The sequence below is a fragment of the Phragmites australis genome, chromosome 4 (genome assembly GCF_958298935.1).
Source record: "Phragmites australis chromosome 4, lpPhrAust1.1, whole genome shotgun sequence".
NCBI classification, from domain to species: domain Eukaryota; kingdom Viridiplantae; phylum Streptophyta; class Magnoliopsida; order Poales; family Poaceae; genus Phragmites; species Phragmites australis.
The window spans coordinates 49,412,919-49,427,889 of NC_084924.1; the positions used below are offsets into that span (position 1 = coordinate 49,412,919).

At 41.8% G+C, this 14,971-nt stretch overlaps 2 protein-coding genes across 4 annotated transcripts; one reads left to right on the forward strand and one right to left on the reverse strand.

Annotated features, from left to right (window-relative positions):
* Positions 1–561: 561 nt before the first annotated feature.
* Positions 562–7,355, reverse strand: LOC133917102 (uncharacterized). 2 transcript variants are annotated; one of them, XM_062361075.1, is made up of 20 exons: positions 7,194–7,355; positions 6,819–7,090; positions 6,649–6,742; positions 6,469–6,551; positions 6,106–6,326; positions 5,859–5,997; positions 5,562–5,644; positions 5,217–5,429; positions 4,765–5,121; positions 4,503–4,674; positions 4,091–4,282; positions 3,798–4,004; positions 3,626–3,718; positions 2,961–3,157; positions 2,377–2,892; positions 2,176–2,256; positions 2,006–2,088; positions 1,269–1,928; positions 1,032–1,182; positions 562–957 (listed from the first exon to the last, which is right to left on the reverse strand). In XM_062361075.1, the coding sequence occupies exons 1-20, from the start codon at positions 7,288–7,290 to the stop codon at positions 879–881; spliced, it is 3,990 nt and encodes a 1,329-aa protein (XP_062217059.1). In that variant the 5' UTR covers positions 7,291–7,355; the 3' UTR covers positions 562–878. The 2 variants fall into 2 exon arrangements, with proteins under 2 accessions (XP_062217059.1, XP_062217060.1); XM_062361076.1 differs by lacking the exon at positions 4,091–4,282.
* A 2,805-nt stretch (positions 7,356–10,160) lies between these two features.
* On the forward strand, positions 10,161–11,571 carry LOC133917103 (heavy metal-associated isoprenylated plant protein 39-like). 2 transcript variants are annotated; one of them, XM_062361079.1, is made up of 3 exons: positions 10,161–10,401; positions 10,540–10,621; positions 11,153–11,571. In XM_062361079.1, the coding sequence occupies exons 1-3, from the start codon at positions 10,393–10,395 to the stop codon at positions 11,353–11,355; spliced, it is 294 nt and encodes a 97-aa protein (XP_062217063.1). In that variant the 5' UTR covers positions 10,161–10,392; the 3' UTR covers positions 11,356–11,571. The 2 variants fall into 2 exon arrangements, with proteins under 2 accessions (XP_062217063.1, XP_062217064.1); XM_062361080.1 differs by having other exon boundaries at positions 10,171–10,401; positions 10,543–10,621.
* Positions 11,572–14,971: the final 3,400 nt, after the last annotated feature.

Here is a 14,971-nt window from a genome sequence, read left to right on the forward strand (position 1 = left end):
GTTTCGTTTAAGCCTCGCCAGTTCAAACCAAAATTCATCTTACATTCTTACGAGAAAACTACACATAACGCGTACAATTGCATCGTCTTTGTCAACCATTTGCATTCCCCTTCCAGCCACGGCAATCTGGTATTTCCTCGTCAACCGTGAGAAACGTTATGTGAGAAACCGTGGGAAATAGCTTCTCTCAAGACCAAAATCCTATGCCTTAAGCTCGGATTGTTTAGTCAAATGCTTTTAGCCGTGTCACGTACTTAAACAATCGCATAAAACCTGCTTTATATTCAAACTTATACCTTATAGCCCCATTCCTTATTGTTCCCTTAAGCATCTATCACCATCTTAACTAGTATTAGGACGTGTTGAGTACTTTTCGTACTTATACTCATTCTTGCTTTCTGATCGAATGATGAACTAAAGTTTGATTTTGCTAAAGATGATGATTAGAAGTCTAACGTTACAGCTGCACCCAAGTTATCTATCCGCACCCAAGTTATCTATGACATTGAGCCGTTATCTTAGTTATCGTCGTCGTTCAATTTGGCCGGTTGACCATAAATGTAATGAATCATATGGATTAAAACTTTTGTATCAGCAAACCTTTATCATAATCTTAATCGAAGTATGACTATGATGTTATCCTATTAAAATTATACGTATTACTGATACAAGAGAATAGAGAAACCCAAAATCAGGGAACACGTGCAGCCCCACAGGGTTGCACCAACCGCCTTCCGCTCAACCCGCCGTGTTAAATCATTCTGGTATTGATTTCTCGATTCGTTGTAGGCCTTGCCAGCAAAAGTTCAAACCAAATTGGTCTCACAACGCAGCTACCACCACATCCATGTAACTTCCATACAATCGCGCCATCTTTGTCAATTGTCTTCAGGTGGCGAGAACTCAACCATCTGTATTCCCCTTCCAGCAACAGCTATCTGGTATTTCCTCTTTGCCCTGACAATACAACAACAACCACAGTCAGAAACATCAAAAGATAGAGATCAGCACACACATCATCAAAGACTCACCGGTCATGGAAAACATCTAGAGTTTCAGGCTCAGGCACGCTAATGATAGCATGGGAGTATTCTGCGAATTTGCCGGATGATCCCATCTTCCAGCATCTTACTCTTTGATCAAGGCCAGTTGAGAAAGCCCAGGTACCGTCCGTCCATATTCCTAGTGAAAAGTATGCATCTTACTCCATGCTAACAGACGGAATCAGTGAAAATATATGAACTAAATCAATGTTATCGGTGACAAACCTTTAACCGCTACACTATGAGCGGATGGAACCTTATGCTGATGTACAATGTTAATTGTGTCATTGTCATGCGATTTTAGCATTGTTGTGTTTGTTGAGCAAACCTCCATAGATCCTACTGTGAAACTAAAGCATTGAACAGCTTGATCATCCCCGCCACTTATGACGTGGTATGAGTCATCAGGTGTTGAGTATGACACATGGAGGCAATTAACACCTGACTGGTGAACGCCGTTGAATATGTGCATTGGTCCCAGTTCGGGTATATCACATGATTGAATACTTGAAGGCATTATGTTTGGAGTATTTGCACCATCACTTTCTTCAAGCATTATGTTTTGAGCATTTGTGGCACTTTCTTCCGCACCAGAAGTTTTAGTCAAATTTTCAGCAGCACATGGGGTGCTCAGGTTGCTCCCATCAGGGAGCAACGTCTCTTCATTGCTCTTCTTCAAAGAATGGCCTGCCAGAGATCTCCATCGACGACGACCCCCTTGACTCCCTCTTCCAGTCCTGGGACGCTTTTGGCAATCAATAACCATGTGTGGCTGTGCCTCTGATACTAGTTGCATGAAACCATGAATGGTCTCTGTTAGGTTCCAGAAAGTAATGTTACCATCTGTAGATCCACTCACAATAATGTATCTATCTCTAGCCTTATCTGAAAACCAGAGCAAGAATTTCATTAAGATTAGCATCATTTGTCAGAATACAAAAATGAATAAAATTAGAACCGACCTTTATAGTGGCTAGCATTGACAATAATATGCCGTAGCACCAGAACTGGTGATGCCTGTGGACCCAACATGGCAACATCAAACCTGTACACAATAAAGAAGCAGCTCAGAGATACAGCCACCAATAATGCTACAAACAGGAAATTCGTTTCAGAAATTCGCATCGCATACCACAACCGAGAGGGCAACAGGAGAGCACGGAGCACAAGTGTTGCATCAGCGCAAGCAACAACGACAAAGCATACTGCTAGCCTGACACAAGAAAAAGAGTTCAAGATTACCGCCACTTATTCCAAGAGAATGAAAACAATTGTTGTGCTAGCTAGACTATGTATTTTCAGCAATACATGAGTGTAGAATACTGGATCTTACTTGGTAGCCAGGTGCTTCAAAAGAAATGCTGTAACAGAAAGGTATCGCCAGTCATTTTCCATCTGATCCATAATAACCAGATTGGATTGTGCAACAGAGGAATCTCCTCCCTCAAAGTTCTGTTTTGCATGGCCAGCTTTCAGCCCGTTCCTTGGAAGCTTTGGCGGCATGTGGGTAGATAGCCATTGAAATGACATGGCTGAATCACCATTTTCCGAGCTTTGCTTGGAATCTACATCTAAGCCACTCAAACACATTTGTCTGTTGTCGGCAATCCTAGGTTGCAAAATCCAAGTAGTCAGGACTTGCTTTGATCCCACGGATATGAGTAAGGAAGTGCTGTCTTTGTTTTTGACCACAACGTCATCGGAAATGCCATTAGAATCGTAGTTACACGATTTATCTATTGACGTGTAGGCCTTCGGGATGAAACATGTAGCTCTCACGGCTGACCCCCCAACATGCTCCCCGAGCAACTTGGAGGAATGCCATCTTCCAGAGCTACCACTTGAGTAACTGTAATAAACATCAAGGCCAAAATAGATCATATGATTCATAAAACACTTGAGCAACAAATTAATTACCCTGTAAGGCGCACGGTTCCATCTTCACATCCAGTTGCAATCCACATATCCGAGCTATTCTCAAGATTTGAATAGCTTGCATCTATGAAGCATAACGAATGCACTTCTCTTCCATGAAACTGCAGATGGAGAACTTGAGGGAGCAACTTCTTATCTTGAGTTGGTGCCCAGTGCCTGCGAATGTGAATACTATGGTCCTGCCAGAAAAGAAACAGAAGCAAAAATTAACTATATGATGGAAAATGTGTAACATCAAAGATAGTCAAAAACATCAAAAGTTAACTATGTGTATGCATTAGTCAAAAACTATAATAAAAACAATCTAATCTTGCAAACAATTAACCAAATATTAGATGAAAATGCCACTACAATGGAGTCAAATAATAATGAAAGACTGACAGCCTATTTCCGCAGTACCATTTTAGAGTTAGACAAGATTAGGCCCCAATTTGGCGAGATGGAAACTTAAGTAGGCCCTCTAGCTCATTGGACAATTCAGAATTACAGGTTCCTCCAAACAAGTCATAAATGGCAAGCATATGAACCCAAACTCATGCAAGCTTGAAGCAGAAGAGCTATTTCCCATGAGGTGTGTTAATTTTGTCTGGAATATTAGTTAAGAAAACAATTCCATAAAACATTACTAAAGCAACAGAAACACAAACCTTTACAAAGGCAAAACAGTTTTGATACTCGGGGACTGTCCCAAGATAATAAGAATAAGGCCGCCGCCATCCTCCACAGGATATTTGAACCATCTGTAGAAGATAAAAATTCAGAATTACAGATTAGCTAAACCGTTGGTTCTAACTGGCAAACTCATTTAGTAGGCATTACCTTCGTTTCATTTTCAAGGTCCCAAATGATAAAATCTGCAGAGGTAAAACCTATTGCATAGGTACTACGCAATTGGTTCTCAGATGCAAGATTACTGTAGATGGATTGTATGGTACCCAATTCTTTTACTTGTCTCATTCCAAAAAATTCAATCTTTTGTACATTTCTGCCATACTTGAAGAAGCAAATGCAGCCGTCTCCCCCAGTCTATAAAATGTTCGAGGATGAGAAGCATATGTCAGACTGAGCCCATAAATTCAGTAAAATGAACAGCAACAACACTCTGGACATACAGTGTGAATTTCAATATGATCAGAAGTTGAGTTTTTTATATGAACACTTGTGACACTAGAAATGCCATGAGCTCCTTTAAAACAATCTCGTAGAGGTATCTTCTGTTGTGTCACAATGCTTCCATGCTCTGTCAATATTTTAGGGAAGGGAAAGCCTGTGATGTTACCCTTTTTATCACCAGCTATGAGGATCTGCAAGGGTGGGGGGGGGGGGCAAAATTAAGTCATAGATCAGGGATATTCTTATTATTCACTCTTCTGTTGGCTAAAAATTAGAAACAAGCATTCTAGCTATATAACAAAAAGTCCTATAGTCATTCTTACTGACATATGATGTTCAAATAAAGTATTGTATCAATAAGCATGTATTGTTTTGTCTTCAACTTGAAATGCAATGGGCTATAAAATTTACCTCCTCTAGAGGTGATGCATCTAAACACATGATTCGAGCTCCAAAGGAAGACTCAAACACTGCTACAAGTAGAACCATCTGAGATGCATTGATATCATTCGTGATTGAGAACAGGGAGTCCCTTATGTTCCATAATTTAAGCACGCCCCTAGGATCAGCTGTGAAAATGTAGCTGCAAGAAAGAAAAGAAAGAGGATCTAATGAGAACAATGGCTAGATTGTATTGAAATGGTTTAAACAGAAATGTAATCAATCCACGAACCTACATCCAAGTGACTTGCACCAGTATACTCCTAGTAGTTGTCTATCTTTTTCTGCTGACCAGGTAAAAGATAGATCTACTTTAGGTTCGATGTTGCCACTGGTTAAACGGACAATAGTAACATTTCCCCGACCGTCTCCAAGGGCAACTATATCCTCCCGATTCAAAGAAAAGTCTGAATACATCGTCATGACATCCATACAGATAATTGGTGTTTTCTCAACGGCTTGAATAATCTCCGTCCATCTTACATCTTCTACACTAGAGAGCTCTGCATGATGCAGATATCCATTATTTGTGGCAACATAAAGAACATTTTCTTCTGCAAAGTGTAGATACCGGACATACTCGCTTTTGCTGTGATGAACCAAATGAATAATAAATTTGATTGTCACACCATGAGAGATGGAGATAACATGTAAATTATGATACGATACAGAAGTGCATCACACCTATCCAGGGGACCATACTGCCCTGCCACTGTAGGAGAAGATACTACAAAGACCTCAGAATCATAGTTCAGACCATCAGAGACCACTTTGTCTTCCCCTATGTCATGGAAAGAGGAGTTACATAGATGGTGCACTTTTATTGATGAATCAAACCCAGCAGTGATCAGAAGTAGTGATCTTGGGTCATATAAACATCGCCATATTCCCCGACCACTGTAAAATTAGAGCAGCACATCAAATGGAGTTCTCCTTAGAGTAAACACCTTTTGAATTCCATGTAGTTGAATACCAACTTACTAATTCTGCGCAAGTTACAAGTTAAGCAAGTGGATGTTCCCAACTTACATGTGTTCTCTGAACATCTTGATTAGCTTTCCATCCATGCCCCAAATGCAACAAGTACAATCCTCACCAGCAGTTATAACTATCTAAAAGGCAAGTTCAGTTGCAAATAGTAAGAAATCTAGTACCACAAAGAGAGTTCACCTGAATTTTTTTAAGTTTTCTTATTTATTTCAGAAAAAAGGCTTTAGTGAGATTTGTCCATATTACAGTTACAAGTAAAAGGAAAGTATTGACAGATGATTTACAAATGGGAAATCCATCTTCAAAGGAAAGGGAAAAAAAGACTGGCAAACTTACAGAATCAGAAATATAGCAATCCCATATCCTAGCACTGTGCCCAAAAAGTGTGAGTTCTGGTATAATATCGACATCATCTTGTCTGGCAGCCTGATTGACAGAACCTTGTGACTGGAAACTCAACATCCATATGCGAGCACTGCCATAACAATAGAACTAAGTAGGTAACCAATATTGCAAAGGCAAGCTTTTGAAACAAAAGGTTCCTGACACAGGCAATGTAAAGTGAAAGGCGATATGGACCAACCTACGGTCATCAGAAACAGACATGAACTTTGATCCATCAGGGGACCAGGCTATTCGAAATATTGAACCTTCATGCTCCTTCAGCCTTCCAAGATGAACTGCCATGTACTGCTCATCACTAGGATGTACATTTTCATAGTTATTTCCGCCGGGAGTATCCCCTTCAAACCACCATAACAAGGATGGGCCCAGTATTTGGGGTGCCAATTTCCATATAAGAATCTGGGAAAGAAGTTTAACATTGAGAACGAAATTCTGACAGAATGTGATCTTCATCATGGAAAATCATGAAATTGTTTAAGATTTTCCTTGAACGGTTGAACTGGAGCTGAAAGAGAAGTAGCTGAGAGCACGGAAAACTTACCTCATTTAAAATGGTTCCGGATGCCACAAGAAGTTCTCTAACAGAGTCTCCCCACATTCTCATTGAATACAAAAGACATTTCTCTGCATTCAGAAGGCAACATCATAACCAAACATCAACGAAGAATTTAGCATAGACCATGCCATTTGGACTGATGGAACGCTGAGATGCTAATCAAACCTGGAGATTTGACTCGGGTAACCAACACGTGCTCGCTCAAATCCCACAGCGCAACTGAATTGTCACTCAGACCAATCGCAAGCAACCCATCCACCTGCACCCGAAACACATAGACCACTAAGGGGGAAAACGAAAAGTTCCACTGTAAGAGCAAGAACCAAGCGTGTTACCTCCAGGAAACGAGCGTCGAGCACCCAGTGATCGAACCCCGGGAGCCTCTGCTCCAGCTCCAGCCGCACTTCGCCGTCCCCTGCATCGTCGCCGACCCCGAGCAAGAAAAGCTTCACCCTCCTCTCACCGAACACTGCGAGCGAGTAGTTGGAACAATCGGGGCCTCCTGCCCGGGGCTCGATGCCGTGGACGCGCACTCCGTCGAACACTTGGAACGAAGCGACGAGCCTGGCGGCGCCCACATCGTACACAAGCAGCTCCGATCCGGTCCCTGCAGCCACAAGGTATAGGGCGTGGATGTTATCACCCGCCCACGAACCGGCGGCGCAGGAGACGGCGCGGCGATTGGAAAAGGGAGGAGACAGGGAGGGTACCGGCGAGGAGGATGGGGCGGGGGGAGGAGGGGAGGAAGGAGAGCGCGGAGACGTCCCCCAGGTAGGAGCCCGGACGGAGGTGGCCGCCGGCGTCCATAGGCGAGGCGGGGGAGACTGGGAGTAGGGTTTTTCTGGGGGGTTAGGCTAGGCCGCCGCTTGGAGGGCAATTAACTATTTACCTTGTCGTGACGTTTTTTCAAATATCATTTTACCGAAAAATTTCGATAAATTGCTATCGGGACCACTAGATTGTTCATAATATGTCACTTTTGCTGATGTGATGGTATCTTAGAGGAATATTTCTCTGAATAGGATGGCAAATAATTGAAATGGCTTCTTCTTCTCCCTTCTCCTTCTTCTAACCGGCGCAACACAAAGCGCGGTGGTGTTGATGCCACCGGCAAAGGTGACCGCATCAGGGAAAGCAGTGTGCGACCCATTAAAGCTATTGAAGGAGATGTTCACCACCTCGATTGTTTGAAAGCCATCGTCGCTCGTCGGGAACAGGCTCACGCTGAAGTCGAGTACCCGCAGCCCCGGAAGTCGACCGAGCTCCGCCAGTGGTAGGCTATGTAGCGAGTTTCGAGAGAGATTTAGCGTCGCGGGGCCATCGAGGGAGGCGATCGAGGAGGAGATGACACCATGTAGACTCTTATTACAGAGATCCAACCTAACCACCCCTCCTAAGATCGTAGGTGACGTCAATCTAGAAACAGTAGGTGGTGGCATCATCGTAACCCCCACCCGACAAGCCCCTCGCTCTTCCTGTCCAAGCCATTGAAGAAGGCAATAAGTGCCTCTAGGTTGGTAGGGTGGCACGTCTAGTTCAGGGACTGATCGCCATGGTTGTGGAGCATAACAGAGACGAGAAAGCAGTGGAATATCTAGTGTAATCCTCTCATCTCCGGCGAGAGACAGCAGTGGGATCTAAAAAATAGCTTATTTTCCTGTAGGGTATGAACGACGGGAAGGGCCCCGAAAGGAACTCTTGCCAAAACTCACACCACCTTTCTTGGTTACATGCACCAAAGCGTCGAGAACATGCACCACACTTATCACAAAGGGAAATTGTTATAAGAACTCAACAAAATCCAGACAGGTTTAGCGAACCAGGAGCAAGCAGCTCTTGCATGGAATTTTTCCTAATTCTCCTCTCATTTTTATTCCTCTCTCCTTACGTTGAATCACAAGATTTTGAGATACATAAGAAGGACGAGGACATCACATGAGCAAGAGGGGGAAGTTAGAAGAAAGAAAGACATGGGGCTATAAGGAGCTCACCTCCATGCTCAACGAAGGGGAGGTTGCGCCGTCGGTGGCCGGTGATCGACCAGGGCCTAGATCGCGACCAAATCAGGCATGGTCTCCATTGCAAGCCGCTGCCCGCTGGCATCAGCCCAAGAGAAGGAGAGAAGCATGTGAAGATGAAGAAAGTCCTAAAAGACATTTTGTCCTCATCATCATGTCACTGGGAGGAATATTCCTTAAAGATTATGCCATGTCAGCTAAACAGGGTAAAATAGCCACATTCCAACGGGACTGAATGGCAATTTGATAAAGTTTTTCAGTATGATGGTATTTAAGAACACACCACTGGTAACGATGACAAATAGTTAATTGCCTCGCCGCTTGTAGCCGAGGGTTCTGACAGGACGACTGTCGGTTGGGTACTTGGGTACAGTTGGTATCGGACCGGGTTTATTGGGGCTCCAAACATTGGACCGGGCCAAGCTAAAAAAGGACGATCTACTGAATTCAAAATCTAGCTTATTTTGTATTGGACCGAACCAAGCTCAAACTGAATGCCTATACTTGCTATTTTTTCAAAAATCCGTCTAAAATTGCTACTCTATCCAGTCATAAATACTTGTTGTTTTTAATTTTTCATAATCTTCGATGTGTAACTTTGATCATATTTTTCTATTAGAATATAGTTATAATATCCAATAAAAACATAATATTATAAAAGTATTTTTCAAGATAAATCTATATGTGTGATTTTTATATTTTTATACTAAATATTTTAGAAGCTATTGACAGTCAAAGTTTTAAAAATTTGAAAACTTTGATCAGGTATTGATCAAAACGATAAGTATTTATGACCGGAGGGAGTAAATTTGAAAATTTAAAATAAAAAATACTGTTTTTTCAAGGATCGGTGACGATTTTGTACACTGGTTCCAGGAAATGGGACGGTAAAATAAAATAAAAATAGCCCTTCACCAGACGAGGGGGGTTCAGTGATCTTTTTCAATAGACCAAGGGGTAAAAATGCACTTTTCTCTTGTAGGATCTGTCGTTGTCACGATCGACTTAGATGTCGCTGTTGTTCGGGCGCAGAATCACCATGCGAGAGGACAGCGATTCATGCTCTTGAGGAGAGCACTGACGTACTCCAGTTACTAAGCTGGAGTACATGGAATGGTGGAAGATGTCATGTCCCAAACGATCCTCAGCTTTGTGTTTTTTGTCTAGTGCTCGTCAAGGAGGCAGAAGGAATCTAGACGCGATGCATTCACGGCACTTGCCGGCGGCGACTTCGACGGTGACCCACCCGGCTGTTGCTTCCGTAGCATCCTATTAGGCACTGATCAGTCAAGTAAAAAGCACCCCAGTAACCACGATGTGGATGCTTTGCTGCATTAGGATCAATTTAAAGTAAGAAGAAGAAGAAGAAGAGATAGGATTTATTCTTGTTCTTCATCGTCCATGGAAAAGGTCCCTACAACTACAACGTAGGCTTAGTCATTCAGGCACAGAAAGTCTGATTTAGTGGCGCACTTACATTTAATTGGATGTCTCACAGTCTGACGCCAGGAAATGCTGACACGGACGTGTTTGTCTTGTGTTAAGAGGAATAGCCATCGCACATGTTGATGTTAACCACAGCTTAACGCAAGTTGGGAGAGAGAGAGAGAGAGAGAGAGAGAGAGAGAGAGAGAGAGAGAGAGATGTGCTAGAAATTAGAATGTGCTTCCTGAATCGAACAGGCTGTGCGTGGAAACACCTAGACGGTTTTGTTTGTCCTGCTGATCATCCGGATGAAGAGGACATTTCACCTCATCAGCTGCAGCTCAGCCTCTATAAGACCGCCGAGGCCACCATCCAATACTCTTCCCACTGCTCAAATTTCTGTCAGGAAAGTTTCTCATCTCTCTGAGCCAGCCTCTCCAGTGCTCTTGTCCATCCAAGACTTCAGATGGCTCAGGTACGCCCTACGCAGATACCGATACCTTCTTCTTCTCCGATTCATGCGCTTTTCCACGGTCTTGATGCTTCTCTAAGTGGAATCAAGACATCTTCATGGCTGAAACCTGAAATAATCTAAAGATGTGCACCGTGTTAGCAGAAGGTGGTGCTCCGGGTTCCGACCATGACCGACGACAAGACGAAGCAGAAAGCATTTGAAGCCGTCGCAGATATCTACGGTAAGCAAGAAATCAGCACACCGTTCCTTAATCGTTGCTTGTCTGGAAGCTTGGATTAAATAAGATTACACTCTATGCAAATCAGCTAATTAAGGGACTGAAACGGATGCTGTAAAAGGATATCTGAAACTGAAACTATCTTGCGCTTGCTTGCTTTCGTCTATCATTCAGAAACATAGCTTTACGACTGATCCGTAGCTGAAACCTTGTGACGATAAATAAAGAATGGTAAGATTCTTAGGTGGATTGGATTGTGACGCGTGATCAAACACGACGCGTCTGAAAAGTTGGTATCTATGAGACGGGCCATTTGTAAGCGAATGATTGGCCAGGAGTCATGACATGAGCTCGGAGGATGCTCAATAATAATAATAATAATAAGGATCAATATGTCCCCATTAAATATGTTGCGTAAACAATACGATCATCTCAAAATAGTACCAAGAATCCAATCATTGGTCGTGAACTACTACAGATCAGCTCCGCTTAGCTGATGGAATAATGTATCGTCTTCTTTTTTTCTTGGTTCAGGTATTGATTCAATAGCTGCAGATCTCAAGGACGGCAAGATGACCATCATAGGAGATATGGACACCGTGGCAATCGCGAAGAAATTGAAGAAGCTCGGGAAGATCGACATCGTCTCGGTTGGGCCTGCAAAGGAAGAGAAGAAACCGGAGAAGAAAGAGGAGAAGAAAGATGACAAGAAGGAGGGGGAGAAGGACAAGAAGTGAAGGAACTCTGAAGCCAACCGCATCACGCAAAAAGATTAGAGCTATCTCCATTGCGAACGAAATCACTTTGTATACTGAACTACAGTACATTAACCAAGACATTTACGCGTGGCTGCTACTTTTTCATCATGTTTGCGTAATCTTATCATCGGATCATGTTTGCGTAATCTTATCATCGGATCTGGCACTTTGCCAAGAAAGTACTGAAGTTGCTTATTTTGGTTGTAAGACTCTTAAATTTGCTTTCAATAATCTCTTCTCTTAAAATAAAAAACCACAAAAGCTTTCATCATGTTTTATGGGCCTTGGACCAGCGTAAATTTTGATGGCCTCTCAAGTGTCTACACGGAGCAGAGACAGACGCATTTCGTAGGATATTCGGTTGGTGGCCCACGCAAGCCCAGAAGAGAGAGTACAACGCCATCGTCAGTGTCAGGTCGAGATCGACCAACGAGAGAGAGAGAGAGCGACACAAGAACGACGACGGTCTGTGATGGCCATCGTCTTTCTGTCATCGACGACGAAGTGTGATTGATTTTCCGGATTTCTTTATCTTAGCCTAGAAGATAGGTAGAATCTTAAAAAAACTTATTTAGTTATATACATTTAATGTTGCATCCTGATTTGATGGGTGTAATATACAATTTTATTCTGACTCGACCTTCACTCCGCAGCTTTGTTTGACGGATGTAGATTTTGTATTTACTCATACAGTTGAGTTTTTCAATCATGCAGGTGAGTTTTCCAGTGACACAAAATTATCTTTATAGAATAAAGAATCATAATCTTAATTTTTATATCTGTTCATAGGTTCTCAGATTCAGCCAAATAAATATAAACTTAGTTTAACATATTAAGACAGATATAATCAATTAAATATTTATTTTTTTAACAAATATAACTTAGTTCAGCTTATTTTCCTCGCTGCTTATACGATGCAGATGTATTAAACTGTCGAAACCTCATCTGGTGCACAAACACACCCCAATTTCCTCCATCGATCAGTTGAATGCAGTCCACCCCGTCCAAATCAGGCCATCAAAGCACGTCGGTCCATGGCAGCAGGGCGCTTGTGGCTTACATGACATGACTGCATCGCAAGTGGTCAATGTTGTTGCCGAGGCTTGCCATTGCGATGAGAGACGTGTAGGAATTTGTGACGTTTTGTTTTAAAAATGGGAGAGTGAATTAGGATACTTAAAGATTAATCTAATTAGTTTAAAAAATTATATGATAAATCTATACTAGTTCGATCTAAATATGCTCTAGATTTATTTAAGTATATTACTCTATTGTTAAAAGATTTTAACCAACTCTAACAAGTTAAATGGCAATAATATAAATATGAAAACATAAATAAGTTAGAGAGACAAACTCAACACAAGAAATTTTTATCTTATGGTATCAGTAATACATAAGTCGCCCCTAGTCCATGTTAAAGCTACACGAAAAATATGCTTCTGGTCGTCAAGTCTTTTTTAATCACGACTCTTGAAACATCAAGCCACAAAGGTAACGTCTCAACAATAACATTTCTCCCGGCCACTTGTCACCGTCTTTACTTCGGAGCTTGAACCAAGTCAAATGTTTTTGCACTCCCGTACAAGTGTCTTGACGTCGCTCCACACCAAACCAGAGTGTTAACAAGATTGAGCAACTCTGACTTAAGGTGTCGGCTTCATCCAGTGTGGTCCTTCGATGATCACACGTATATCACCAGATCATCCGGTAAGTTGATCTTTAGTCTTCAATATTTGAATCATTCTGTATAGAAAATGCTCTGGCATAATACTCCGATGAGTACAACTAGTACACCAGATTATTCGATGAGTTCATCTTCCTTTGTCTTCTTCTGAAAATGCTCTGATGTGTATTGCTTCCTTGAGCATCAAATCATCCGGTGAGGTGACCCTCACCCACTGTCACAAATGTTTTGGTGAGCACACTTCCTAAGCACTGGGCTATTCGATAGGGTCTTTTGCTTTCTCTTTGTAATGTTTATTATCCGATGTGCTAAACTTGTTTAATACCGAACTATCCAGTAAGTTCAACTGCATCTGAACACAAAGTTCTGATATGTACAAACTTGTCCAACGTCAAATCTCTGGTGTAGTAATTTTTTCTAAGACTTGTCTACTTCAGTCTAAAATTTGTCCCGATTTTAATAACCTCTTTATATATTGCATCCATAAGGTTTACTAATATATATTTTTGATAAACATATTAACTAGTCTTAATAATTATATTATTATTAATCATCAAAATTATAATTATAATTTAATAAAATTATTTTCGCTATATGATGCCAACCAGACCAGCAACGCGGCAGCAGCAGCACCGTAAAGGCAGCGCGCGGAGGCTGTGTCATCACAGCCCCGATTCGCTGGCGGCCGTCGAGTGCTCCTGTCATTGCCCATGCACAAAGGCACTCCTGACTGATCATAGCTTCATTTCTAATTCATTAAGGTTGGAAAGAAAGACACCCAAAGATTCGATCATCTCTTGCTCCCCTCTCTCATGCTGTCACGCACCAACACTGCGTCTACATCAGTCAGATTATAAATAGTACTTCATCTGTTTAGAAATAGTAAACATGTTTTTATTTAGTCTTTAAAGTTAAATTTTGATTAAGATTTTATCATAAAATATATCATTTATAGTTAAAAAACTATATTACGTGGAGTTATTTTGAATGGTAAATTTAGTTATATAATTTTTATACATCAGATATTCTTATAATTTGATTAAATATTAATCAAAATACATAAAGTTTGATTTTTTTTTAAAAATACGTATTTCTGTACGGATGGAATATAAGCAAGGGAGTTATATTATATTACAACTGTTTCATGCTATCTCTTTATTTTTCTGTTAGAGCCTGTTTAATTAGGTGTAGTATAGTAGTATGTTGATATCCAGCTGGTCTATTGACTAGTCATACAAGTTGAGCTAGGCATGCACTCTCCTTCCTTTTGGCGAAAGAAAGGATGCATGTAAGAACAGCTAATGAGGCACTACGTACCGCATCTTTTTTCCAAGTAGAGGAGAGGAGAAAACGAAGGGCAATATGGCGAAGAAAAAGGTGGCAATTATCGTCCACAGGAAGTGTAGTACCGGCCATGGTTTTCTTATGTTGATGATTCTCACAAGAAAAGGCAACCTCTCTCTCACTAGTTTCTCCACGGATTATTGTACCTGGAGAACGTACTGTTAATTGTGAATGGCTTAGCGATCGACTAGCCCAGATTCTCTGGCAGGTACAAAGTGATAACCTGAGTACCTGACATGAATTGATTCACAGCCGAAAGCTTGTGCTTGGAATCTTCTACCACGATTATTTCCGCGTGCAATTTGGCACTGCAAAATATCACTTCTCTAGCTATTAAATAAACCAGAGTTTCTCCCAGCTCCTTCACCAGGACCAGTTGTCCATTTCTATGCGTATATATAAATGAAGAAGGTGTGAGCTGTAGGGGATGGCCGGCCCGGCCGCGCGTTGCAACCTGCTGGAATATCGAGGTGGCGCGCGGCTGTCCTTTGGCCCCATGTAAGGTTGGCACAGCGGTTGAGCTGCCAAGCAATGACGGCGTGACATGCATCCAACACCAAATATAAG